Source organism: Xenopus laevis, chromosome 1S (assembly GCF_017654675.1).
Source record: "Xenopus laevis strain J_2021 chromosome 1S, Xenopus_laevis_v10.1, whole genome shotgun sequence".
NCBI classification, from domain to species: domain Eukaryota; kingdom Metazoa; phylum Chordata; class Amphibia; order Anura; family Pipidae; genus Xenopus; species Xenopus laevis.
Genome location: NC_054372.1, coordinates 140,734,343 through 140,762,244, shown reverse-complemented (window position 1 = coordinate 140,762,244; position 27,902 = coordinate 140,734,343). Strand labels below are relative to the sequence as shown.

Genomic DNA, 27,902 nt, shown 5'->3' with positions numbered 1-27,902 from the left:
TACAGACTGCAAATGCCCTTAAGGAATTTTATAGCTAAAATCTCTACAATTATTTTTCTATAATATCATTGTAGTGCTTGTATTATATAGTGAATAAAGTACCTCCCATTTGTAAAATATAAGGATATTATAAGTCACTGAGGAGTTTCATGACCACATAAAAACACGAGGCAGAAGGCCGAGTGCTCTTATGCAGGTCATGGAACTCTGAGGTAACTTCTAATATCCTCATATTTTGCAGCTGGGGGTACTTTATGATAACACACAAGTTTCAGTGAGTCATGTGACAGAAATGACGTCAGAACTCACTGTTTATAACTGATGACATCAGAATTCACCGACTGTTTATTAGGATATAATTTACAAGATATTTGTGGCTTTTGTGTATTATAACACAAAATCCTTTGTTATATAACCAACCGAACCATTGGAAATACAGATTTCTTTATTACCCATTGCAAACGCTAAGTACTCGTGCTGTTTCCTACCTGCCTGTGCCTGACCCCAGAAAATGAATAGTACAATAGAAATTTCCAAAAACATTTCAAACATAAAGCTGTTCAACGTCACTACAAACTCTTTTTAATTAAAAAAAATATACTTTTCTTTAACCTACACGAGATTGTAAGGGTTAACGCCTACTGTTTATTTAAAGGCAAATTAAGAATGTTTTACTCCAACTCGGCCAGTCAGAGTACTGCATTTTTACTTCACGTCCGGTTCGAGGCGTGTTCTCGCCCTCACTTCCGCTTTAAGCATTTCCGGCCGCGTCCCGCCGTGCTTTGCGCGGCCAGCGACAGGAAGCGGTAGGATGTCAGGTTGGGATCGTGAGGCCTCGCGGTCTGGATCCGGCGATGGACGGATATATGTCGGGAATCTGCCGTCTGATATTAGAGAGAAGGAACTAGAGGATCTCTTTGATCGCTATGGTAGGATCCGGACCGTAGAGTTGAAGAACCGGGGCGGCAGTAGTGCCCCATTCGCATTCATCAGCTATCAGGACCCCCGGTGAGTGAGTTCGGAAACACTGAAAAATCTGGGGAAGTTGATTGAATGTAATAGGATCCCAAAGAGCGGGAGAAGAAGGCGGGAGACTGGATTGTTTTGTTGCGCAGGTACGCTTTCTGCCTTGTAGGGTCACGAAACGGAGAAGCAAATGGGGGAGGGGTGTCGTTTGATTAGCTCTGTATATCGGATGTCCAACCTCGAAGCTGCGGGTCATAATTGCAACTACTAGCGCGGCCTATGTCTGATTGAAGGGTCGACGCGTGGTAGTACAATGGGATGAACGTATTCGTCGATCCTCTTGGATATGATTGTGTTGCATATGGCGCGGCCCGAGTGGCTTCTCTGCTAAACTTCCTTTCGCTTTCCCTCTTTCTTTAGTGATGCAGAGGACGCAGTGTTCGGAAGGAATGGCTATGACTTTGGCTCGTGTCGACTACGTGTTGAGTTTCCGCGTTCCTTCCGGGGATCTGGCGGCGGAGGTGGTGGTGGTGGCGGCGGATATGGAGGCTCCCGGGGAAGAAATGGTCCGCCATCTCGCCGCTCTGAATACAGAGTCATTGTCTCAGGTAAAAGCGACCCCCCTGTTCCTTAAACATTCACAATAACCTCCTTATTTTGCTTTCCTGCGATTTGTAGTTAACATTAAGAAGGATTTTTTTACTTGTTGTTTGTGGATATATAAATCTGTAATTGTGCTATCGCTAAAATTAATTTACCATATTTGTTACAATTTAACAGCTGTCCCTTACCTGTTAAACAAGTAAGCCATAACTCATAACTGTTTGAATAAACCCAGATTATTATTTTATAATAATTACAGCCATCTAGATAATATAGGCCCCTCCCAGTATGGCCTTAAAGGACAATATAACCTCTTGTGCAAATAAGCTTAAGGCTTATGCTGAACATACTTCTTGCTTATTTTAAACACAAAAGCCTTGTATTTTTATTTCTTGATCTAAACCGTGAAACTGGAGCCATTTCATGTTTGGTCCTTGCAGGGCATTAAGTTACCAGTACACAACCCTCTCCCTTCCCCCATTGTTGTGACTCTCTTGTTAGGAGGAGTGCATAATGCTAGATTCTGTGAACTGATAATTTATTAGTTCTGCTGTTTTGTGATTTTGATTGTTCACCATATTATATACTTGTATTTGTTTCAGTGTTTCTTACTAGACTCAGCAAGCTTCACAAAGTAGCAGTTTGTACCTACAGGAAGCCTGTTTGACCTGTTTACAAGTAGCAGCTGCAGTGTTACATTTTACTTGATCACAATGAACCACATTTTAGCCTTTAAATTAGGGATGCACCTAATCCACTATTTTGGATTTGGCCGAACCCTCGAATCCTTTGTGAAAGATTTGGCCGAATCCTAATTTGCATATGAAAACTAGTCTTGAGAAGGGGAAAACTATTTTTACTTCCTTGGTTTGTAACAAAAAGTCAAGTGATTTTCCTCCCGCCCCTAATTTGCATATGTAAATTAGGATTCGGTTTGGCCAGGCAGAAAGATTCGGCCGAATCCTGCTTAAAAAGGCAGAATCCTGGATTCGGTGCATCTCTACTTTAAATCATACAAAATTGTGTAGTGTGTGAGTTAACTTTCCTGCCTTTGCATATTTTTTGTGTTGTGTTCCACCTTTGTGTCATCTGGCCCAAATAAGTTAATAACATTCTCTGATCAAACTGAAACCCATCTGCTGCTCATCAATTATTTGTTACATTACAACTGTATTTTAGCCTCTATGCAAAAAATAAATAGGCCTTTGCCATTCTTTTGTTTCATACCCCATACTATTTGCTCATAGCTATCAAAGTATCAAGTATATGCACCAAATGAGTGAGTCAAAAGATCTGTGGGGCCTGTATCTTTATGGATTAAATAAAACTGTAAGTTTTAACAAATAGAGGAATTTGCAGTTCATATTTACAATGCTTTTTGTACTCCCCTTTAGTAAGTAATATTTGTCAAAGCATCTGCATTCATGACCCAACTCTACAAAGATAGGCAGCAAATGATGAGTTACTGGCCAAAAATAAAATTAAATAGGCTCTGATTTCGTTTTTGGTTACTTTGGGGGAAAACCCCTCTAAATTAGGAGTTTTTATTTGGCCAACAGTTAAAATGAATATTGGCATATTTGTAGGGATGCACTGAATCCAGTATTTTGGAATTGGCTGAATCATTTGCGAAAGATTCGACCGAATACCAAACTGAACATGGGAAATCATTTCCTTTCTTGTTTTGTGATTTGTGTGTTTTCCCTCTCTGCCCCTAATTTGCATACGCAGATTCGGCTCTGCCGGGCAGAAGGATTTGGCCGATTCCTGATGAAAAAGGTTGAACCCCGAACCGAATCATGGATTCGGTGCATCCCTACATATTTGTATTAACCACAAATATTACAATTCATTTTAGCTTTGTTGGATTGTTTTTTTCTTATTAAGGTGTCTTTACAATTTGTATTTGTCAGGTCTTCCACCCTCAGGAAGCTGGCAGGATCTGAAGGATCATATGCGGGAAGCTGGTGATGTCTGTTATGCTGATGTACACAAAGATGGAATGGGGATAGTCGAATTCATTCGCAAAGAAGATATGGAATATGCTCTGCGGAAGCTAGATGATACAAAATTCCGCTCCCATGAGGTAATCTAATTGTTTATATTTAAAAAGGATATATTATGGTCTACTGGTTTTTTTTCTTAACATGATCACTTTTTTTATTTTTAAGGGTGAAACTTCTTATATCCGTGTGTCCCCAGAGAGGAATACCAGCTACTCTCGCTCCAGATCCCGTTCTAGAGGGCGTGATTCCCCATATCAAAGCCGTCGCTCGCCTCGTTATTCTTCTCCCTTTCGACAGTACTGAGTTTCCACTATAGGGACACTTTCTATGAATTGAATTCTAAATCCCTTCTACTCAGAACAACATTCCGCGACTGATGGATTTCATCAACTTTTATACCATTTTTTTTTTTTTTTAAGAAATGTTTTCTTGACATAAGGTGTGTTTTTTTTTTTTTTTGTTTTGTTTTTTTCTTTTAAGTTCTGTCATCTTCAAGAAGGCAAAAGGAAAGTATTGTGCCTCCAAGGAAGAATGGATGGCCTGATCTAAAATTGTGTTAAATAGGCTGTGTATAATAGCTATACTGGAAATAACTAAAGTAGAATGGAACCAATACAACCTTAAGGGAATATACACGCGTGTCCTTCATATAGTTCAATGCCATCATTATGTTAGAAAGGTACAGTTCGGAATAACTTTTTAATCCTGTTCACAATCAAGTTTGTACGTATGTTCCTTTTATTATGAAAGTGTTTCAGTTAAATAAAATAAGCATCTGTAGCTGTCCTAATAAACAGTGAGCTGTTATTCTGTTTCTATTCTGATTCTTTGGGTGCTGTGCTTGAGCTCAGGCAGACTTTTTCATGATGGGCAGATAAAGGAATGTTACCTGTAAATAGGAGAGAGAGAGAGAGAATAAGGACATCCGGAAGATTTTTTGTTAATGTTTGTGGATATAAATTAAAAATGTAATATCTGGAGGTGTTACAAAGTATTCTTCTACAACAGTTCTGGCATTTCCTAGAAGTGTTTCAGCACAGTTTCCAGCTGCCACTGTATCTTTTTTTAATGTATAGGGCCCTGCAAAACACAAGCTTTAACTAACTAGAAACTACAAAAATATACATTTAGCAACAGTATCAGACTGTCTTTGACCATGGTAGTTTTTTTTTTACAAAATCATAATATTGCCTTTGAAAGCTACTTATAACCTTGCCATAAAGTATTTGCACAATGCTTTTACATTACCTGTCTGATGCCCCATGTTCCTGTATCAGGGGGCTGCCATATTTGTGCAGGAGAAAGCCGTCGGCATTGGAACATTTAACTGACAGGCTGAGGATGGGATAGTCAGGTTGGCAAAATAGTCAGGTTTAGGAACTTCAACTAACAATTACTTACAAAAACAACACTCGCCAAAAAACATAACCTATAGGTAACTTTTTTTAAAATTTTCATATTTTAAAAAGTAGTTTTTTTTAGTGTATCACTTTAAATGTTATCTTTTTTTTTATTCATACGTCATATTATACAGTATCTCCTGGTGATAAGTCTAAAGCCACTGGACTTGCGGGATTATCTTTAAAACATTTTACTACTCTAGTAAAATCTTTTCAAGATTATTCCGCAAGTCCAGTTGCTTCAGACTTATCACTAGGAGATATGGCTTAAGATATAAAGTACCTGTCTTCTAACACTGATGATAAAGGTTCCACTCCCTTGGTGTTGACTTTGTGCAGCTGATCAGCAAATTGTATGGCCTTCTGAAGCCGCTGCACGCCTTCCTCGTTTCCAAAATCCACTAAAGCTAGCTGCTCAAGATGGTCGATCATGTCTAGGCTAATCTGGGGCTTCTGCAAATAGGGAAAATGTATATTGTGTGTGTTAAATGATCAGGTTTGTGAGGTAGTTTTACACCAGGGCTTGCAAACAAACATACAAGGTATTTTAAAAAAAGAATTGTTTGACTAATGTTACAGCAGTAATACAATATTACAGGTTATAAATAAACCCACTAGGCTATTTGTTATACAAATCAGTTTAATAAACTTAGCATTAGGATATAAATACATACCATCTTGGTGCAATCAAAAGCTAAAGGAAGCAGATAAACTGGCCCCAAATGAGAATTACCCCAATGTTTCGGCAATAAGCCTTTCTCAAGGGGGGTTCTTATTGCCGAAACATTGGGGTAATTCTCATTTTGTGGCCAATATATCTGCTTCCTTTAGCTTTTGATTGCACCAAGGTGGTATGCATTTATATCCTAATGCTAGGTTTATTGAACTGATTTGTAAGACATGAATTGCCTAGTGGGTTTGTTCATATGCTGTAATGTTACTACTGCTGATACCATTGTGCAAATACAATTTTTTATTTTTTAAATACAACCTTGTATGGTTGTGTGCAAGCCTTGTTTGGAAATTGAATGTGCTTTATGGCCTTATACAGGTGGCTTATTGCACTTATATCTACGTTTATAGGAACATATATGAGTGAAATATTGGAGTGCCCTCCACTTTACACCATTCTTGTTTAAGAGTAATGTTCATTATAATAGGAAAAGCTCATACATGGGTAGTAGGGGGCGTATACCAGATAGATAAAGCCTAGTGCTAGTTGTTATTGAATTAGTTAATGGTTTGTGTAAGTGCGCACCTGGCTACTGAACTCGGATTGAAGGTTGGTTTAGGCGGCACCTACAAAATTAAAATGGTTACATCTTACAATACCTATGGCATACAGCGGGTTCTTCTAGTAGTAGTCCAGTAATAGCTTAAATATAATTAATTATAACTAAACCTAACCCGTGTAGCCATTATAAGCTGAACAATACTTTGCGCCGACAAAGAACGGCGGAAACCATAGATCAAAGCCGTACGGAGCGTCGCTCAGAACCACATTTTTTGTGCGGCGCTTTAATATGACGTCACATTAAAGCCACCGCTTTGCGTTTCTCCAGTCACCTTGATAAAGAGCTGATGCGGCCATTTATAAAGTATTTCAGCCAATAGGCGTGCTTCTATTGTAAGATGACAGTCGCGACTCTGCCTTAGGACAAGATGGCAGCTGCGGCATCTCTCGCTCCGTAGGAAGGGTAATGGTGGTGAAGCAATAACTTGTGTTGATCAGCATGAATAGCGTGGGCGAGGAATGCACGGATATGAAGCGGGATTATGACCAGTGCTTCAATCGCTGGTTCGCGGAGAAGTTTTTAAAGGGAGCAGGCAGTGGCGATCCGTGCACCGAGCTTTTCAGACGGTATAGAGAATGTGTTCAGGTGGGTAATACACTCAGTAATTTGAGAATAGGATATTTTCTGGCAGCACACTAACACCAGCTTCTTTATACAGAAAGCCATTAAAGACAAGGACATCCCGGTGGACGGAGTGGACTTTATGGGGCCTAGTAAATCAAAAACAGAATCCGACGGCTCCTCCTGACCCAGCGCGGGCCCCGGAAGAGACTGGGCCCGTATCGTCATATCCCCTGCGAATGGGAATACTTTTATAATAAATTATAGGCAAACTTGGTTGTGTGGTGTTGACCAGTTTATATATACATGCATGTCTTTGGGGCACATCATAGTTGCCACTGACTGCCTGGTATTTTACTAGCCTGGCTGGTAAAAATGATCCATACCAACAAACATTTTGGAAATAAAAAGAGGGACAAAAAAGGTGGCGAGTTTTTTTTACCCACGCTCATTTTTGTGGCCACACCCCTACAAAATTTGGCAGGTTATGAAAGTTTGAACATATTTTTTTTTCCAGTTATTACAGTTTTATAATGAAGGTGAATTGCCCTTTAAGATGTGAGTCTAACATTTCCCGAAGGGACCAGTTATCTTATATTGTTCCAATAAGGGTCAGGCCACACAAGGAGATTTGGGGAGATAAGTCGTCCCAGCAACAAAACTCCTCTTCTTTGGGGCAAATAATCTCCCTGAACTGCTTGCCGTCCGCCTGCTAAAATGCAAACTGGGGACTTCATTTTTTGAAGTTGTCCGAAGTTGCCTCATGAGGATTTTCTAGAAATTGTTACAATTACTTATTTGCTTTTCTTGAAATTGTTACAAACGTATCTTATCTGCTGCTGTGGCTGCTCTGGGCTCTCTGCCAAAAGCCAATTAGGTTAGAAACTTTGTTTCTTTTTCTACCTGTTCAGTGCAGGAGAAAACGGGACTTTCCATTACAAATGAGGGACTGCGGGTTGAGCTGTCAAAAGAGGGACTGTCCCTCTAAAATCGGGATAGTTGGGCTGTATGATGATGGTTTATCCGAATGTTATAAATAGGGAAAAAAGATAAATACATAGGAAGGTCGGTATTTTTTTCCAGAAAAGGTGGCAACCCTAGACATGTTGCAGCAGTTTTCAAAGGGTTAATTCGTTAACCTGATTTCCAAAGGTCAGGCTGCAAGGCAGGCGTTGTCGGAGGGTCTGTCGCTAAATGTTGAGGCCGGGCAGAGGATGTAGCAGAAATAAGTACTGCTGCAAAACTGTAGAGTGGGGTGTCCCAGCAGATATATCCATTATCTCGACACAGAAAAAATAGTCTCTGAAAAATCGCTCTTCAGTTTACTATTGATATCAGACTCTTCGGCCTCGTCATTTTATTCTATTGCAACTGGTTCTTAGAATAACATGTACGGTATGAGTGACCGCTCCCGAGTATGATCCTCCCCGCATATATGTAAGCATGTATGTAATGCTTATGATTAAGGGCGTGCAGCCTGAAACGCGTCAAGTGTGATGCTGTGCGTGCCTATGACTACCTAATAAAGATTTTGGATTTTAATCACCAACGGTGTGCAGAAAACTCATTTCCTTTTTCTTGTAATTCAATACGGCGTGGGACGCCAAGGGATTCCAGCACCCAACACTACTTTCATGGGCAGCCTGCAATGTGGACAGCACCTGCGGTGAGTCTGAGTGGTATTTTTTGTATATATTCATGTATGTAATAAACCTGGCACAATGGAGAAGTAAATAAAATGTTTAGTTCCGTGCCCCAAACTGGCAGGCTGCAGGCTACATCCAGCTGGTGGCCCTCTGTTAAAAGTCTGGCTGGTTTGATTGCTTATCTTTGTGTAAGTTTCAAAAGGTATCAGAATAGAGATCAATTAGTCCATGTATTGTTCACATCTCAGATGCAGGCTGTAAAAGCCTTGCAATGTTTACACTTTTAATCTGATGTATTACAATTGATCACACCTGTAAGGGTCTGGCCACCTGAGCAGATTTGGAGAGATTAGTCGCAACAAATCTCGTCCTTTTCGGGGCGACAATCTCTCCGAACTGCTTTCTCCCTGCCCTCCGCCTGCTAAAATGAAAATCGTTTGGGGGAAGGCACGCGTGGCGCTTCATTTTCCGAAGTTGCCTGAAGTTTCCTTGTGAGGCGACTTCCTCCAGGCGATTTTCAATTCAGCAAGGGGAAGGCAGTTCGGGGAGCTTGTCGCCCCGAAGAAGAGATTTGTAGATGGGGCGACCAATCTCCCCGAATCTGCTTGTGTGGCTAGACCCTTAGACCATGCACCGATCACAACTCGGACTGCCAGTGCCGACATTGTTCCCCTCTTCACACCTCAGACGCTGTAAGATCAGCACTGCCATTGTGTCACTGTAAATGTGGTTTGTCTTAAAGGAAAACTATACCCCTCAAACAATGTCTCTATAAAATGGTATTGCATAAAACAGCTCAAATGTAAAACCCTGCTTCATGTAAATAAACAATTTCACATAATATACTTTTTAGTAGTATGAGCCATTGGGTAATCCTAAATAGAAAAACTGCCATTTTAAAAAAATAAAGGCCGTCCCCTGGAATCCTACGATTCACAGTGCACACACACAAACCATACATGATGGGTCACATGAGCGAATTAACAGACAAGAGTTCTGACTTTTGCTTCGAGACTTCTTCCTGTTAGGGTAGGGCTACAGGGACGTTTTCGGCTCGATCCAATGCGCTGCTACAAAACGCATGTGATGGAAATAAGGTAAGACAGACATGTTGGATGAAGTTGCAGCGTTGATCTGAAGCGACACGACTGTCGGATGCAGACGCAGCGTCTTCATCCTACATTTCTCTCTCTTATCTCCATTGCATGCGAATTGTCGTAGGAATTGTCGCGGCAGATCGCGCCAAAAACGTCCGTGTAGCCCTGCCCTTAGAGTTGTAGTATTTCTGGTCAGGTGATCTCTGAGGCAACACATAGAATATCAAAAAATGGTGGCTCACGGGTAAAGATGTAAAAGGGCAATGTTTACTGAAATATATATTCCAGTTTGGTAAGTTTCTTTAATATGCCACTTAATTTGATATCAACTATCTGTTGCTCAAGTATTCATTTTGGAGGTATAATTTTCCTTTAAGAGTGATCCGGATAGGTTTCCCTGTCTCCTACACTACTCTTAGTAGTTCTTTGTCAGCACACAACTCCTCCACTATTTCTGGTGCACCTTCATTGGTGGCCACCCCACACCGTAGAAGATTCAATGTAGACAAGAACAGCACCTTCTTAATGTAATAAAAGGCCTTTATTCAAACACGGCACAGACCAATTGTAGCTACAATTGGTCTGTGCCGTGTTTGAAGAAAGGCCTTTCATTACATTAAGAAGGTGCTGTTCATGTCTACATTGAATCTCCTACCCTACTCTGCCTGCTCTACCCTATCTGTGTGTGCCATGCTGTGCCTGTGTGCACCATATTCTGCCTGTGGGAGGTGAACCTGGTGGGGATTTGTTAGCATTTAGAAATACATATTACTGAGGTCCCCAAGGTGTGTAATCATGTGCTGGAAATTGCTCCACTATCCACAGGGGAGGAGGAATCATGACAAACTTTTCTCACATATGCATGAGTAATATCCCTGCAGTGAGCACCATTTGGTTCTTTTGCTATAGTACCACCATTAACGTGAGTATAGAGTGTGGTTTTTATAAAAAGAAAAGTCAACACTGGCTTTTGCTATCAGCCATCCACTATATAGGCCAGAAAAAAAATTCCAGTTGGACAGTTGAACTTTTCAATTGACCTTCATTTTTGTGTTATTTGATGTCAATAGTAGCTCAGATCTATTTCTTAAAGTGATACTGACACGTTCCTATAAAAATCATAGGAACGTGTCAGTATGAAGTAAATGCTGCACAAGAAATATTTCCCCTCAAAGCCCCCCGCAAAGCTGCCCCCAGCCCCCGCAAACCCCCAACCCTCCTACAAAATCTCAACTGTTTCGTACATTTTCTGGGTTGCTTCACTGACGCAGGGCTGGGGGAGGTGCGATCCTTCCATAGGCTGATTACAAATCAAAACAGGACTTCAGCCTATGGAAGGATTGCCCCGTTCCCAGCCCTGTGTCAGTGAAGCAACCCAGATGATCAGTCAGTAGTGTGATCGAGTCGGCTGTGAAAGGTGCGCAGGGCTGGGGGCGGCTTTGTGGGGGGGCCTTTGCGGGGGAAATATTCCTTGCAGCATTTTCTTCATGCTGACACGTTCCTATGATTTTTATAGGACCGTGTCAGAATCGCTTTAATGCTGCCGCCTTATCGTAGGCTAGCTTGATGCATTCAGTCTCATATCCTCTACTTAGTCTGTCCCATAATTCCATGGCTTTCTCTTGGAAAGTTTACCAAGTGGAACAGTTCTGTCCGAGTCTGTTCTTTAGAGACTAAATTGCACAATATAAGTTTTCTAGAAACCTAATGTAATGTAGAAACCACCCTCCAATCAAACACTTGACTACCTTTCTTGTAGGGAAACCGTGCTATTTATGACATGGCGACATTAATGGAAAATAAAGTTTGAGATGTAACTTACAAGTAAGCAGGATCTGCTCAGAGACATAACTCCACACAAAAAACTCAAAATAAAAATAAGTATTCCTCTTCAATCCAGAGACAAATACTCTCACAAAGCTTACTCTTGTCGACAGAACATATTTTATTTAAAACAACCACAATTGTGGCAGGAGCTCAGAAGGGAATTTACAGCCGTAACTACAGAAGCTTGATCCCTAAATTCCATTTGGGTCCACAAAACACTGGTCTGACAGATAAACGGTCACCAACTTCAATGTTCTGATTCTTCATAGCCATTGGGAAGAGCATTTACATGAGCATTGTGGAACAGACTCTTGTCTCCATCACCCCATGGAAATCTCTGGTGAGAGGAAAAAAAAATAAAAGTTATCAGCAAAATGTATGCGGTTTTTACCATGGTGGTGTAAAGCAGAAGCCCCTTAAAATTTCAAACTACTAGTCTCTCCACCCACCATCCTTCCACTATTTAGGTTGTATTATAGCTGTTCAACAATAGCTGGTTTAGCTTGCTAAACAGCTATTGGAGGGTAACACCCTTTGCAAGTATGGCATGATGAAGATTTCAACCCTGTTGCTGTTAGTGATTTGGAACAGCACATTGCTAGGCAATACCGTAACCCTAAACCTGGGTATGTAGTTTATCGGCAGTTACTTTAATTGGCAACAAGAGAATCAATACTTTAGTTAATTTTGGTGTGTATTTAACGGCTATATGCCAGGTTCAATTAGTAAGTAAGTTGGTTTAGGTTTTTAAATTGTTTTTGGTTTATGTAGTTTAACTTTGATTGTGTTTTAGAATTACCAAAGGATGTGGTTTATATTTTTGAGCTTTGGCAGTGATAAAATGCTGTGTACTTAATATTTTTCAATCAACATGGAAAATATATTAGGAACAGTACCACCAAAAAAAAAAAAAAAAAGCATTTTAAAAGGGGTTTTCCACCTTCCAAACACTTTTTTTCAATTCAGTTGTTTTTAGATTGTTCCCCAGAAATAAAGACTTTTTTCAAATACTTTCCATTATTTATTTTTTACTAAGTTTAAAGTTGAATGTTCTTGTCTCTGGTGTTTCAGTCTGGCAGCTGAGTAATTCAGGTGCAGATTCTAAACGGTTACAAGATTTAGTTGATACATTTCTCACCAGCATCTCTGGTATTAGCAACTATTGTATCAATTCTAACATCTGCCCGTAATGAAACTCTAGAGATTCTGCTCAGCAGGGACAAAGATAAGAAATGTATCAACTAAATGTATCCATTTAGAACAGTTTACAGGGTCGGTGACCCCCCTCCCAGGGCTGCTTTAGAAGGTGAAAAATTACACTTTACACTTCATTATTATTAGAACGGTCGCACATAGAAAATATAAAGTCCTGTGCCTTTTGCCTTTGGGCAGCTTTTATTAGCCTGTGTGAGGTCAGATTTAAAGAGAGAGTGCAGAGGATATTTTTAATAGTTCTTAGGAGACAACTGTGCTATCTTAATCCCTGGCTAAAATACAACCACTTTACACATGTTTACATTATTTTCAGGCATGTTCAAACACAAATTGAAACAGGATCCGTTTAAAGGGTGATCCGTCACGTAGATATAAAAAGCTACATAATACACATTCTTTTCAAATTAAACCCAAGTTCTTTGGTAAAAACAGCCATACCTGTTGTAAAATGTATTAACAAATCTCAGCTGTCAATCATTTATTGCATCTATGCCCGCGGTAGAAATAATTTTCCATTCTGCAGTAAATGTCACGGACGCCTCACATCTTCCCTCTCTACTTACGGTTTATAATTGTGTTAGCATAGGTATGTGCATACACAAGAGTTTGGGATGTTGCAAAGCTTGACTTACTAACAGTGTCCACATAATGGATGTTATCGGTTTTCTATGATTGTGAACTACAAGACAATGAAAAATGTTAATATATTGTGTAAGTAAGGTGTATTTGGCTTCAATAACAGGATATAAAAAAAAATATAGGATTGTTAGTATAAAAGGTCCCCCTTTAATATCTTTAAAACAACCTCTACATGATCATGCATGCATCAGCTGTAAGAGGATAGGATTCCCAATTAATATGAAAGAAAAATGGCTGCCCCTGAAGGAAGGAAAACTGACTGGGGGTGTTCCCTAGTGATTTGTACTTTACTCTGCCTGCCCAAGCAAGTATTTGCTAGGAGAAGGTGGTAAACTGGCAGCATGACAGTCATTAGTAGGAAGCCAGGGCCATTTTTTCCCCATTGACCTAAGGCAGCACCAGTCCAAGACAAAAAAAAAAAAAGTTATTAATTGTATGCACAAGGGATGTCCAACAAATAGCTCCTCACCACACAAAATATAAATTAAATTATTGTGAAAATGATCAAATTAAAGAGTCATCTCTCAGCAATCTGTTTGCAGCTTTGTGATGGATCTTATATTGAAAGGCAGTTATTTATCTAGACAAACAACGCGCACACTAATTAAAAGGGGTTGTTCACCTTTAAATTAACTTTTAGTATGACGTAGAGAGTGATATTCTGAGACAATTTGCAATTGGTTTTCATTTTTTTTTTTATTATTCTTTGTGGTTAGTTATTTAGCATTTTATTCAAATGATCCTAGAAACCATGCACTGATTTGAATAAGGGACTGGAATATGAATAAGAAAGGCCTGAATAGATAGGAATAGATAGATGAGAAATTAAAAGTAGCAAAATTGTAGCCTTAAAAGAGCATTTGTTTTTTTTAGGTGGGGTCAGTGACCCCCCCATTTGAAAGCTGGAAAGAGTCAGAAGACGAATGCAAATAATTTAAAAACTATAAGAAATAAATAATAGACCAATTGAAAAGTTGCCTTGAATTGGCCATTCTATAACATACTAAAAGTTAATTTAAAGGTGAACACCCCTTTAACTGACAAAGCTGTTAAAACAAAAGCGGATTTCTGTATGAGAAAGAGAGGGGGTGGTGTATTAGCAGATTAAACACTGCAGCTCAAAAACCTTCCATTTTGCTTGTTGCTGCGTCCAACAACAGCTTTGAATGTTTGAGCTATATAGCATTGTTACTGGTAAAAACTACTATTCTTAAAGCGGTGGTTCACCTTCAGGTTAACTTTTAGTATGTTATAGAATTGCCAATTCTTAGCAACTTTTCAATTGGTCATTTTATATAGTTATGAATTATTTGCCTTTCTACCGACTCTTTCAAGCTTTCAAAAAGGGGGTCACTGACCCCGTCTAAAAACAAATGCTCTGTTAAGCTACAAATTTATTGTTATAGCTACTTTTTATTACTCGTCTTTCTGTTCTGACCCTCCCCTATTAATATTCCATATTCTCATTCAAATCAATGCATGGTTGCTAGGGTAATTTGGACCCTAGCAACCAGATTGCTGACACAGCAAACTGGAGAGCTGATAAAACCACAAATAATAAAAAATGAAAACCAATTGAAAATTATCTCAGAATATCGCTTCTTACGTCATACTAAAAGTTAACTCAAAGGTGAACAACCCTTTTAAAGGAGAATTCAAGATGAGCTCTATCACTGCAGGCGCTCAGCCGGAGAAAATAGGGAATATATGAACTTCATCAAATAAAGCTTTATTCAAGCAAACAATGTGATAAACAGTGGCAATCAAAGTGCAGTTAAGCCTACGCGTTTCGTGCCCAGAAGAAACAGCACTTCTTCAGAGATAAATTCGTAGCAGGTGAACTCCCCTTTAAATACTGTGATAAATCCACCCCCTACACGTATGGACGCAATTAGTGATATATTTGAATAAAATTTGTAAAATACCCATTTAAATTTTTATATATATATATATATATATATATATATATATATATATATATATATATATATATATATATATATATATATATATATATATATATATATATATATGCATAAGTTTGAAAAATAAAGAAATTTTTAGTTCACTAACCAAGGTGTGCGGGTCCTCTTGAACTTTACATAAACACTTTGACCCAGCACCCACGTTCATGGAAGACTGGTTTAGAGTGCAAGCGTCTGATTCAGGTTATATATATATATATATATATATATATATATATATATATATATATATATATATATATATATATATATATATATATATATATATATATATATATATATATATATATATATATATATATATATATTCCAGTTCACTACCACATGTGGATGTAAATTTGATGGTATCTGAACATACGTTAAGTTCACTTATCATATTATCAAAACTCTCTGTGTTGCCCTTCCAAATCAACACAATATCATCGATAAAACGTTTGTACATAACGATATTATGATGAAATTTAGACAAAATGTGGGTCACCTCAAATTGAAACATGAATAAATTTGCATATGTGGGGGCCATTGGGGCCCCCATCGCTGTGCCAGATATCTGTTGGAAAAAATTTTCTTCAAATCGAAAATAATTATAATTTAGGCACATATTCAATAATTCAATGACAAACTCTATTGGTGGACCCACATAATTGTCTACCTCTTTCAATGTTTTTTCAACCGCAGCAAGACCCTCTTGATGCGGTATGCTTGTATACAAGCTAACCACATCAACAGTGGCCAGCAGTAGGGACTCATCATCTGGAAAAGTCAGAGAATTGATATAAGCAAGAAAATGGGGCGTATCCCTTAGATAAGATTGTGTCGACTGTACAATAGGTTGTAACACCTGATCAATGTAAATCCCTAGTGGGTGTAGTAAACTATTTCTCGCAGACACTATAGGCCTCCCCGGAGGTGACACCAGACTTTTGTGCACCTTGGGGAGGGCATATAGGATTGGACAAATTGGAAAGTCCTGTTTTAGAAATTCATACAATGGCAAAGTGATCCAACCATTATTGAGAGCAATGGAAAGATAATTATCAATGACCTTCTTAAACAACTTAACAGGATCTGAATCTAGGCGTTTATATGTTCGATCATCAGAGAGCTGTTTTAGAAGTTCCTCTCTGTAATCATTATAATTAAGGATCACAATTCCTCCGCCTTTATCCGCAGGGCGGATTACTATAGATTTATCTTGACTTAATGTGTTAATAGCCAAAGATTCAGTCCTGGTTAGATTGTTATAAGACTTATGTCCAACACTTAATTGATCCACTTCTTGTTCAATCGCCTGTTTGAATAATTTAATTGCCACATTCTGTGTGGGCGGACAAAAAGTACTTTTAAGTTTTAATGTATCAATGTTATGAGTCTCATTCGGTTGAAAATCTCCAAAATATTCATGCAAATTGAGCTTTCTTATAAATCTAAAAAAGTCTATGTCCCATTTAAATCTTTCGAATTTCGTAGTGGGCACATAAGATAAGCCTTTTTGCAAAAGAGAAAGTTCCGCATCGGTCAAGGTGTGTGCTGACAGATTAAATACTGATGTTGTTACTGCTGGCCTGATCTCCCTCTTCTTACCCCTCCTCGTGGGGTACCTTTTCCTCGATTTGTGGAGGGTGGAATTGGTGGGCGAGCTTGTATCGTAGCTTGCTCTAAAAAACCTTGAGAGGCTTGTGTCAGACCACTGGCAACCTCATTGCTTCGTGTATCGCTGCCCTAAACATCTTTTGGTCCTCCAAAATATGACAATCTCAATAATTTCTCCAAAACATGCTATTCAATAAAAAAATATATTTTATTCACATCAGTAGTTAAAAAACATGTATAGTAATCCCTCTAACGCCTAACGCGTTTCATGCTTACCCAGCACTTAGTCATAGGCAGAATCCAACTAGTCTCTCTTATTTAGTTCCTTAAATACTAGCACATATAGTCCCTCCCCTTAGTAAAACCAAAATATGATACATGGTGTTTATTTAGTGTGAATTATTTGTTTCCTTTTGTTTTCTTATTTTGATTACATGTATATATATGTATTGAGCACTTTAACTATTGCAAATCATGCTGCTCCTATCAGGAGCTGCCATGTCAGTACCTGGGCGGAGTAAGTAAGTTTTAAATTTTGTAACTGGAATACATCTTATTAGAGGGAAAAGCATCTTGAGAAAGGTTCTAGATTCCGAACCGAAACGTTGATGCAATATAATTAATGACTTCCTAATAAAGTAACATTTATATCAACTTCGGTGTGCGTGTAAACTTTTGGACTTTTGGATTTTACGATCTACACACAGCACCCGAGTTCAGCTTTTAACGACGAGTGCGGACCTTAATGGTGGATATTTATTCTGTCAGAGATTGGATGGATTGGCCCAGCACCGTCTCTTTTTTTGTTTTTTGAATTTAATCTGTTACAATTTTTTCTATACTTCTTGGCTGAGAATGGAGGACTTTGCAGAGCGAGCAGGCTTGTTATCAGACTATGCTGAAACCTGGCATGTATCTGAAGCCGATGCGGATCGTGTTCTATGGGCAGGCACACAGACGGAACTCCCTACCAGCACCAATATCAAAGATGTCGGCAAAGAACTTACGCGGTTGAAACAACGCGTGATCAATTTAGACCTACACGGCTTATTTCTTTCCGATTATTACAGAGCCAAAAAAATCCCGCGAGGTATCCGGATCCGTAACATGCCGACGATCGGCCGATGGAATCCAGACTTCTGTAAAAAATGGACAGGAGTCCTGAATCGGTGCTCGTTAGATCTTATGGTGCTGGTTATTGAGGAGGTGTCGGGCGAACTCACCAAGGCACGTAAGTCCCTTTTATCCTTTGAACACGAGCATCAGGCTTTGATAATGTCGGAATCCTCTAGGGATATTTTGTCCACTACCAATGCGCAAGTTGATGCGTATAAAACAGACATCTTGCGTTTTAAAAGGGAAAAGTTAAACAAGGTCAATGAGGATTACGCCACTCATAGGGTCTACCGTTGGCTCAGTGGAGATAAATCACACGTTTAAATATACACCTAGACGGTTTAAAGATCGTCGTGTGAGGCCACACACTCTCCAAACAGTTGATTCCAGTTCTGGCGATTCCGAACCTGACGAGAACCCTGTATTAACGGGCAGCGGTACACGAAGCAATGAGGTTGCCAGTGGTCTGACACAAGCCTCAAGGTTTTTTAGAGCAAGCTACGATACAAGCTCGCCCACCAATTCCACCCTCCACAAATCGAGGAAAAGGTACCCCACGAGGAGGGGTAAGAAGAGGGAGATCAGGCCAGCAGTAACAACATCAGTATTTAATCTGTCAGCACACACCTTGACCGATGCGGAACTTTCTCTTTTGCAAAAAGGCTTATCTTATGTGCCCACTACGAAATTCGAAAGATTTAAATGGGACATAGACTTTTTTAGATTTATAAGAAAGCTCAATTTGCATGAATATTTTGGAGATTTTCAACCGAATGAGACTCATAACATTGATACATTAAAACTTAAAAGTACTTTTTGTCCGCCCACACAGAATGTGGCAATTAAATTATTCAAACAGGCGATTGATCAAGAAGTGGATCAATTAAGTGTTGGACATAAGTCTTATAACAATCTAACCAGGACTGAATATTTGGCTATTAACACATTAAGTCAAGATAAATCTATAGTAATCCGCCCTGCGGATAAAGGCGGAGGAATTGTGATCCTTAATTATAATGATTACAGAGAGGAACTTCTAAAACAGCTCTCTGATGATCGAACATATAAACGCCTAGATTCAGATCCTGTTAAGTTGTTTAAGAAGGTCATTGATAATTATCTTTCCATTGCTCTCAATAATGGTTGGATCACTTTGCCATTGTATGAATTTCTAAAACAGGACTTTCCAATTTGTCCAATCCTATATGCCCTCCCCAAGGTGCACAAAAGTCTGGTGTCACCTCCGGGGAGGCCTATAGTGTCTGCGAGAAATAGTTTACTACACCCACTAGGGATTTACATTGATCAGGTGTTACAACCTATTGTACAGTCGACACAATCTTATCTAAGGGATACGCCCCATTTTCTTGCTTATATCAATTCTCTGACTTTTCCAGATGATGAGTCCCTACTGCTGGCCACTGTTGATGTGGTTAGCTTGTATACAAGCATACAGCATCAAGAGGGTCTTGCTGCGGTTGAAAAAACATTGAAAGAGGTAGACAATTATGTGGGTCCACCAATAGAGTTTGTCATTGAATTATTGAATATGTGCCTAAATTATAATTATTTTCGATTTGAAGAAAAATTTTTCCAACAGATATCTGGCACAGCGATGGGGGCCCCAATGGCCCCCGCATATGCAAATTTATTCATGTTTCAATTTGAGGTGACCCACATTTTGTCTAAATTTCATCATAATATCGTTATGTACAAACGTTTTATCGATGATATTGTGTTGATTTAGAGGGGCAACACAGAGTTTTGATAATATGATAAGTGAACTTAACGTATGTTCAGATACCATCAAATTTACATCCACATGTGGTAGTGAACTGGAATTTCTGGACTTGTTTTTGTCCTTACACGGATCTCGTTTGGAATACACGTTGTTTCGTAAAAAAACTGATCGTAACACTTTATTACACGCCTCGAGCTGTCATGCTCCAGCCCTAAAATGATCTTTGCCATTATCACAATACTGTAGAGTGTTAAGAAACAACTCTGATTCCTGTAAATGTGAGGTACAACTGTCACAAATGACAGAACGGTTCCAGGAAAGGGGCTATTATAAAAAAGATTTGGATAAAGCCCTTAGTCTTGCTAGACAGAGAGTTTCCTCAGTGAATACTAACCAAGGGGATAAGAATAGTTTAATATTATCTACTCAATTTAATGGCCTGTCACCTTCAATTTGTTGAGCTATGCGCTCAAATTGGAAGATAATCAAAGCAGACCCTAAACTCGATAAAATAAGTCCTAAGCCCCCGATGTTTGGTTATCGCAGGGGAAAAAATTTGAGAGACTTGCTAGTCTTAAATGACCCAGTACAATGTTATACTACACAAAATGTTGATCCTACTTGGCTTCCTTCAAAAAAAATTAGGTTGTTTTAAGTGTCCTACATGTCTGTCTTGCCGATATATGACCCCAGGTAAAAGTTTCGTTCACCCTCATACGGGACGGCGGTACTCGATTCGCCATCATATCACGTGTACTACTACTCACGTGATCTATTTAATTACTTGTCCTTGTGGATTGTCATATGTCGGCAAGACAGACATGGCGCTGAGACTTCGTATGGATGGCCACAGGTCGGCCATTAATACGGCGTTCAGGGACAATAAAACTTCTAAGCCTGTTGCTAAACATTTCCTTGAGATGGGGCATGGTTTGCCCACCTTTAAGTATATGGGGATTGATCATGTCCCCATGCCACGTAGGGGAGGAGACCGCTCACGGTTGTTGCTGCAGCGTGAATGCTTCTGGATTAAAACTTTAGATACACTAGCACCACGAGGGTTAAATGAATATTGTTAATTTAATTGCTTTCTTGATAAACGATAGTTCTCTGCATCCTAAACATCTTTTGGTCCTCCAAAATATGATACATGGTGTTTATTTAGTGTGAATTATTTGTTTCCTTTTGTTTTCTTATTTTGATTACATGTATATATATGTATTGAGCACTTTAACTATTGCAAATCATGCTGCTCCTATCAGGAGCTGCCATGTCAGTACCTGGGCGGAGTAAGTTTTAAATTTTGTAACTGGAATACATCTTATTAGAGGGAAAAGCATCTTGAGAAAGGTTCTAGATTCCGAACCGAAACGTTGATGCAATATAATTAATGACTTCCTAATAAAGTAACATTTATATCAACTTCGGTGTGCGTGTAAACTTTTGGATTTTATGATCTACACACAGCTTTTAACGACGAGTGCGGGTGTGCGGGTGTGTGTGTGTGTGTGTGTGTGTGTGTGTGTGTGTGTGTAAAACTATTTGCCCCCTTCCTGATTTCTTATTCTTTTGCATGTTTGTCACACTTAAATGTTTCTGCTCATCAAAAACCATTAACTGTTACTCAAAGATAACATAATTGAACATAAAATGCAGTTTTTAAATGAAGGTTTACGTTATTAAGGGAGAAAAAAAACTCCAAATCTTCATGGGCCTGTGTGAAAAAGTGATTGCCCCCCTTGTTAAAAAATAACTTAACTGTGGTTTATCACACCTGAGTTCAATTTCTGTACTCGCCCCCAGGCCTGATTACTGCCACACCTGTTTTCAATCAAGAAATCACTTAAATAGGAGCTACCTGACACAGAGAAGTAGACCAAAAGCACCTCAAAAGCTAGACATCATGCCAAGATCCAAAGAAATTCAGGAACAAATGAGAACAAAAGTAATTGAGATCTATCAGTCTGGTAAAGTCATTTCTAAAGCTTTGGGACTCCAGCGAACCACAGTGAGAGCCATTATCCACAAATGGCAAAAACATGGAACAGTGGTGAACCTTCCCAGGAGTGGCCGGCCGACCAAAATTACCCCAAGAGCGCAGAGACAACTCATCCGAGAGGCCACAAAAGACCCCAGGACAACATCTAAAGAACTGCAGGCCTCACTTGCCTCAATTAAGGTCAGTGTTCACGACTCCACCATAAGAAAGAGACTGGGCAAAAACGGCCTGCATGGCAGATTTCCAAGGCGCAAACCACTTTTAAGCAAAAAGAACATTAAGGCTCGTCTCAATTTTGCTAAAAAACATCTCAATGATTGCCAAGACTTTTGGGAAAATACCTTGTGGAACGACGAGGCAAAAGTTGAACTTTTTGGAAGGTGCGCGTCCCGTTACATCTGGCGTAAAAGTAACACAGCATTTCAGAAAAAGAACATCATACCAACAGTAAAATATGGTGGTGGTAGTGTGATGGTCTGGGGTTGTTTTGCTGCTTCTGGAAGACTTGCTGTGATAGATGGAACCATGAATTCTACTGTCTACCAAAAAATCCTGAAGGAGAATGTCCGGCCATCTGTTCGTCAACTCAAGCTGAAGCGATCTTGGGTGCTGCAGCAGGACAATGACCCAAAACACACCAGCAAATCCACCTCTGAATGGCTGAAGAAAAACAAAATGAAGACTTTGGAGTGGCCTAGTCAAAGTCCTGACCTGAATCCTATTGAGATGTTGTGGCATGACCTTAAAAAGGCGGTTCATGCTAGAAAACCCTCAAATAAAGCTGAATTACTACAATTCTGCAAAGATGAGTGGGCCAAAATTCCTCCAGAGCGCTGTAAAAGACTCGTTGCAAGTTATCGCAAACGCTTGATTGCAGTTATTGCTGCTAAGGGTGGCCCAACCAGTTATTAGGTTCAGGGGGCAATTACTTTTTCACACAGGTTTGGATTTCTTTTCTCCCTAAATAATAAAAACCCTCATTTAAAAACTGCATTTTGTGTTTACTTGTGTTATCTTTGACAAATAGTTAAATGTGTTTGATGATCAGAAACATTTCGTGTGACAAACATGCAAAAGAATAAGAAATCAGGAAGGGGGCAAATAGTTTTTCACACCACTGTATATATATATATAATCAAATACATGCTGTATTGAGAAATTATTAAGTGCTATACGCTGGTAGTTCCAAATTTAGAGATACAATTTGTTCTTTTAGTTTGCTACATATGTAACTCTTTTAGCATACTGTTTCCACTAACATTTGTTTCGTGATTTTGTTACAGTGAATAGGAAATATATATGGATGATGAAAGTTCTTTTACGGGACAACGAAGTGAACGAAAAATGTGGGATGTTGTTTGTACATTAACAGTTGTGAAGAGAAGATACTATTTATTAATATACTGGAGGTAGTACCGATATATGAAACACGGTTTTGCACATTTAAATACACCATTGAAATATGATTGGGACTCAGGTTTGCTAGTGATAGATTCACAAAAAATGTTAAATGGGTATTTTACTCATTTTATTCAAATATATCACTAATTGCATCCATACGTGTAGGGGGTGGATTTATCACAGTATTTAAAGGGGAGTTCACCTGCTACGAATTTAGCTCTGAAGAAGTGTTCTGGGCACGAAACGTGTAGGCTTAACTGCAAGTTCATACGTTCCCTATTTTCTCCGGCTGAGCGCCTGCAGTGATAGAGCTCATATTGTTCCATGTGAATTGAGATTGCTTGCACCTGTGGAGTTCTCGTGGGATGCCGCTGGAGGGGAGACGTGCTTCCTAGACGCCAAATGGGTGAGCTCCGCTTATTATCCTCATATACCTACTTTAAAGGAGAATTCAACCCTGTATAAAAAAAAAACCATACCCCCCAGCCTAACTGCCCCCCCCCCCTCAGGGAAATGGCCTATACTTTATACTTACCGCTCTGCGCAGATTCTGCCAGTGTAGTTCCACGCATCCATCTTTTGGGTCCTCGGTAAGCTGACTGGGAGATCGGCAATTTCTGGCCAATTTGGAGCATGTGTAGTTGTTGCAAACCGGCAAACTGCTCCAAACTGCGCATGCATACCGATCTCCCAGTCAGCTGCGCCGAGGGGTAAGTATAAAGTATAGGGCACTTGCTCGGGGCAGTTAGCCGGGGGGGGGGGGGGGGGTCTACCGGGGTACAGGTTTTTTTTTTTTTTTTTTACTCAGGGTTGAATTCTCCTTTAAAGGGGTTGTTCACCTTTAAGACATTAATTAATTAAAGGTTAGAATACTTGGGGTGCCAATAAATTGAGCATCATCCACAGAGTCAAATCGCTAACTTGGTGGTCAGTGCGCATCTTCTATGACAATTGCCCCGGTCTTCCAAGGCACAGTAACCCTATACTGTATTAAAGGACCAGTAACATTAAAAAATTTTTTTTCAAAATTCGTTAGTATAGAACGAAAAATAAACATCAAGGCAAATAAAACTTTTGAATTGCAAAGCCTTTATTAAGAGATAACTTACCAAAACTCCACTTCCTGTCCTCTTCTAAAACGGCGAAAGGGCGATCATCCATGCAGCGGTGTTCAACTTCTCCACCCTGGCTATTCTAGTGACAGTATGTGAAGGAGGCAGAGGTTCGCTCTGCAGCGCTTCCCCTATTCCCAGCAGTCGGACTTTGACTCCAGCCTTTCCTCGTCCGGCGAGGAAGAAGAAGAGGAGGAGGAGGGCAGCCTCTGCCTCTCCAGCGGCAAGTGTTGTCTGCAGGCGCACCGATCTGCTGAAGAATATCCCCAGGACTACAGTGCACAAGCGCATGGACAAACCCCTTGTTCCCGTGATGTTCCCACCTGAGTGTGCCTGGGGCTGGCAGTCCCTGCTGCTGCAGGAGAAGGCGGCAATTTTAGATTCCTGTAGCGCCAAACCACTTGCTATCTGTCGATGCGCTACGATTGCGGGCTACGTTAGCACTCCTGGCTCAAAGGCGGAGCGGAATGCCAGGAGTTGTGCACTTGGAGAGTGCACTTGGCCGCATGGAAAGCCTTGTGTTTGCGCAGCTTCTCCACGTCGCACTGATCCATGCGCTTGGGGATATTCTTCAGCAGATCGGTGCGCCTGTAGACAACACTTACCGCTGGAGAGGCAGAGGCTGCCCTCCTCCTCCTCTTCTTCTTCGCAGGACGAGGAAAGGCTGGATTCAAAGTCCGACTGCTGGGAATAGGGGAAGCGCTGCAGAGAGAATAGCCAGGGAGGAGAAGTTGAACACCGCTGCATGGATGGTCGCCCTTTCGCCGTTTTAGAAGAGGACAGGAAGTGGAGTTTTGGTAAGTTATCTCTTAAAGGACCAGTAACATAAAAAAAAATGTTTAAAAATTCGTTAGTGCACAACGAAAAATAAACACTAAGACAAAAGAAACTTTTAAATAGCAAAGCCTTTATTAAAAAATAACTTACAGAATGTCCACTTCCTGTCTGCTTCAGAAACGGCGAAAAGGCGACCATCCATCCTGCAACGATCAATTTCTTCTCCCTGGCTAGTCACTGACAGGCATCGCTTTCATCCACCTGCTGCTGTGTGTCTGTGGCTGCTGCTCCCGCTGTGTGCCCGTGACTGGCTGCTGACACTGCTCCCTGCTCTGACTCTGCCAAGCCGTCCCTTTCCCATGGTCCGAGCGCAGCCGACACTTCAGTACTGGTGGCGGCGTAAAAACACTCAGCGCCAGGCTGATGCAACAGTGACTCATTGGCCACAGAAAGCTTTGTGCACTCATTGGCGCAGCTGCTGCACATGAATCGCCGGCACCGGCGGGACAGAACCTCAGCTTCATGGCAGTTGGGGCAGTCACAGGTGGTAGCGCCGAGCTGCGGACTGCCCGGGCCTCCACCACTCCCTGCCCCAGCCGCTACCCCTCCGCTTCCTGCACTACGCCGCCACCAGTACTGAAGTGTCGGCTGCGCTCGGACCATGGGAAAGGGACGGCTTGGCAGAGTCAGCGCAGGGAGCAGTGTCAGCAGCCAGTCACGGGCACACAGCAGGAGCAGCAGCCACAGACACACAGCAGCAGGTGGATGAAAGCGATGCCTGTCAGTGACTAGCCAGGGAGAAGAAATTGATTGTTGCAGGATGGATGGTTGCCTTTTCGCCGTTTCTGAAGCAGACAGGAAGTGGACATTCTGTAAGTTATTTTTTAATAAAGGCTTTGCTATTTAAAAGTTTCTTTTGTCTTAGTGTTTATTTTTCGTTGTGCACTAACGAATTTTTAAACATTTTTTTTTATGTTACTGGTCCTTTAATAAAGGCTTTGCAATCTAAAAGTTTTATTTGCCTAGGTGTTGATTTTTCATTCTATACTAACGAATTTTGAAAAAAAATTTTTTAATGTTACTGGTCCTTTAAGTTACACAGTGCAGCCATCTTGCAAGGCGCATTTGCAATATCAGCAGATTACTATACTGCACATGTAGCTGCACTTGCTAATTGGATCCAATCATAGTGGCACAAACTTAGTGGGATGAAACACATGCCAAGCAGGTTTGACTAATTCTTTTACTCTTTAATTCTCATTGTGAGCATGGCATGCTACCTGCTGGCTGACTAGACCAGTAGACATGAAGCTGGGTTTAATGTAATACAAGATGGAGCGCCTCTCACCTTTGTGCGGATTCTTAAATGCTCGTATGGAATAAACTCGGGATTCTCATGGGAGTGATGTTGCATCTTCAAGTAGACATTCAACATACAAACTGCCACCCCGGGCAAAGCAACAACGTAGCTCAGGATCTTCCAGGTACGAACTGAGGAAATGCAAGATCATCGAAGAAGAGAGCGTTTAGGACGGCATGACAAGATCATCCTGTAATAACCGCAGCCACTGACAGCAATAAAGGCCTCAGGACAACTGAAGGTGACCTCCAACAACATGGCTGCACACCCGTCTATGAAGTACATCCGCATCTCCTTACCTGCCCCGGCATGCTCTTGCTCTGCAGCTGCGGAAAAAAGTCTCCCGCGAATGGGCAATGAACGGCGAAGAATTCCGGAGAGCCTTCCTAAAGAAGCCATGATGTCCGTGAAGTCTGTCCAGAAGCGGACGTGACGCTCCTAAAATAAATGTATGCGGCTGTGACATCCGCATGCACGTCTAAATCATGAGGGATTAGCAGACTGCGCATGCGTTGGCGAAATTTATTATGCGCATGCCTAAGGAGGGAACAAAAAGCAACAGAGGAATGTTTGCACATAGGATAGGTTTTGCTTGATTTGACTATAAAAAAAACACAGATGACATTGAAACTTTATATTTTACACAAAGGACATTAAAAACCAATGCAGTAAATCTTACAGTAAGTTGTTTGGTGGGGCCTTTGGTTAGAACAGGCACTATTTGTTTTTACTCCCACCTCTGCTTTGCAGCTTCAGCTTGGCACAATAAGCCTTTTTCTTAGTTCAGGTGACTTGGTGCATTGTTATGTTTCCTGGGGCAAAAATGTATTTGTTGTATTTTAGAGTAACTGGATATGAGAAAAAAACATCCATGTGATGGAAATGTTCTAAGATGTTATCACTTTTACTTCATATTTGTTATATTATGAAACTGCAGATTAATGTGATTTTACTGGATGAAATGAACAGGCATTCACTTGCAGTGTGGATCCAATACAAGCAATTTACAACCATTTATTGTAAGAAACACAAGTGAGGATGTGTTTATCATTATAAAAAATGGAAGATTTCTGTGTAGTAAACAAATTACAGTTTCAGCCATGCTGCAAGTTGGCTACTTGGCAAAATAATGAATCTAGTCATGTGCGGGTAAACCTGTGGGTTGGGCAGGTCTGGGCTGAATTTTGGATGTCCATAGCAGGTGCAGGTTGGTTGTGGGTCTCACTGGGGTACTACAATATTGTAGTGGCTGTGTTTTCTGAGATATGGCTTTTTTTGTGACAAGCACAACTGATCTGCACGTGTGGGTTGGGTGTGGGTCCTAAAATTAAAACATTTTGCTGGGTTAGGATCGGTGTACTGTGGGTTATGGTTTTGGGGGTTAGGGTTGGATGTGGGTTAAGTTTTTCCTGACCGGCACATCACTTACTGAATCATTCCTAAATTTTAGAAAACTGGAATTAATAAGGGCATATTTTCAGAAGATCATCCTGGTGAATACCATAGTTCAATCTTATTTTCTGTTTCCTGACTAAAAGGAACATTTTCCTGACAGTCAAGAAA

The 27,902-nt window shown here is 40.3% G+C and overlaps 3 protein-coding genes across 3 annotated transcripts; 2 read left to right on the top strand and 1 right to left on the bottom strand.

Annotated features, from left to right (window-relative positions):
* Positions 1 to 803: 803 nt before the first annotated feature.
* srsf9.S (serine/arginine-rich splicing factor 9 S homeolog) lies at positions 804 to 4,381 on the top strand. Its single transcript, NM_001094931.1, is given in 4 exon segments — positions 804 to 1,008; positions 1,387 to 1,574; positions 3,483 to 3,655; positions 3,741 to 4,381. Coding segments are annotated over 4 exon segments (696 nt in total). The 5' UTR covers positions 804 to 811; the 3' UTR covers positions 3,879 to 4,381.
* A 2,207-nt stretch (positions 4,382 to 6,588) lies between these two features.
* Positions 6,589 to 7,919, top strand: triap1.S (TP53 regulated inhibitor of apoptosis 1 S homeolog). The gene is given in 2 exon segments (NM_001171705.1): positions 6,589 to 6,855; positions 6,929 to 7,919. Coding segments are annotated over 2 exon segments (237 nt in total). The 5' UTR covers positions 6,589 to 6,708; the 3' UTR covers positions 7,019 to 7,919.
* A 3,580-nt stretch (positions 7,920 to 11,499) lies between these two features.
* Positions 11,500 to 26,767, bottom strand: cox6a1.S (cytochrome c oxidase subunit 6A1 S homeolog). The gene is given in 3 exon segments (NM_001093881.2): positions 11,500 to 11,738; positions 26,328 to 26,470; positions 26,639 to 26,767. Coding segments are annotated over 3 exon segments (333 nt in total). The 5' UTR covers positions 26,739 to 26,767; the 3' UTR covers positions 11,500 to 11,648.
* Between the last annotated feature and the right edge of the window lie 1,135 nt (positions 26,768 to 27,902).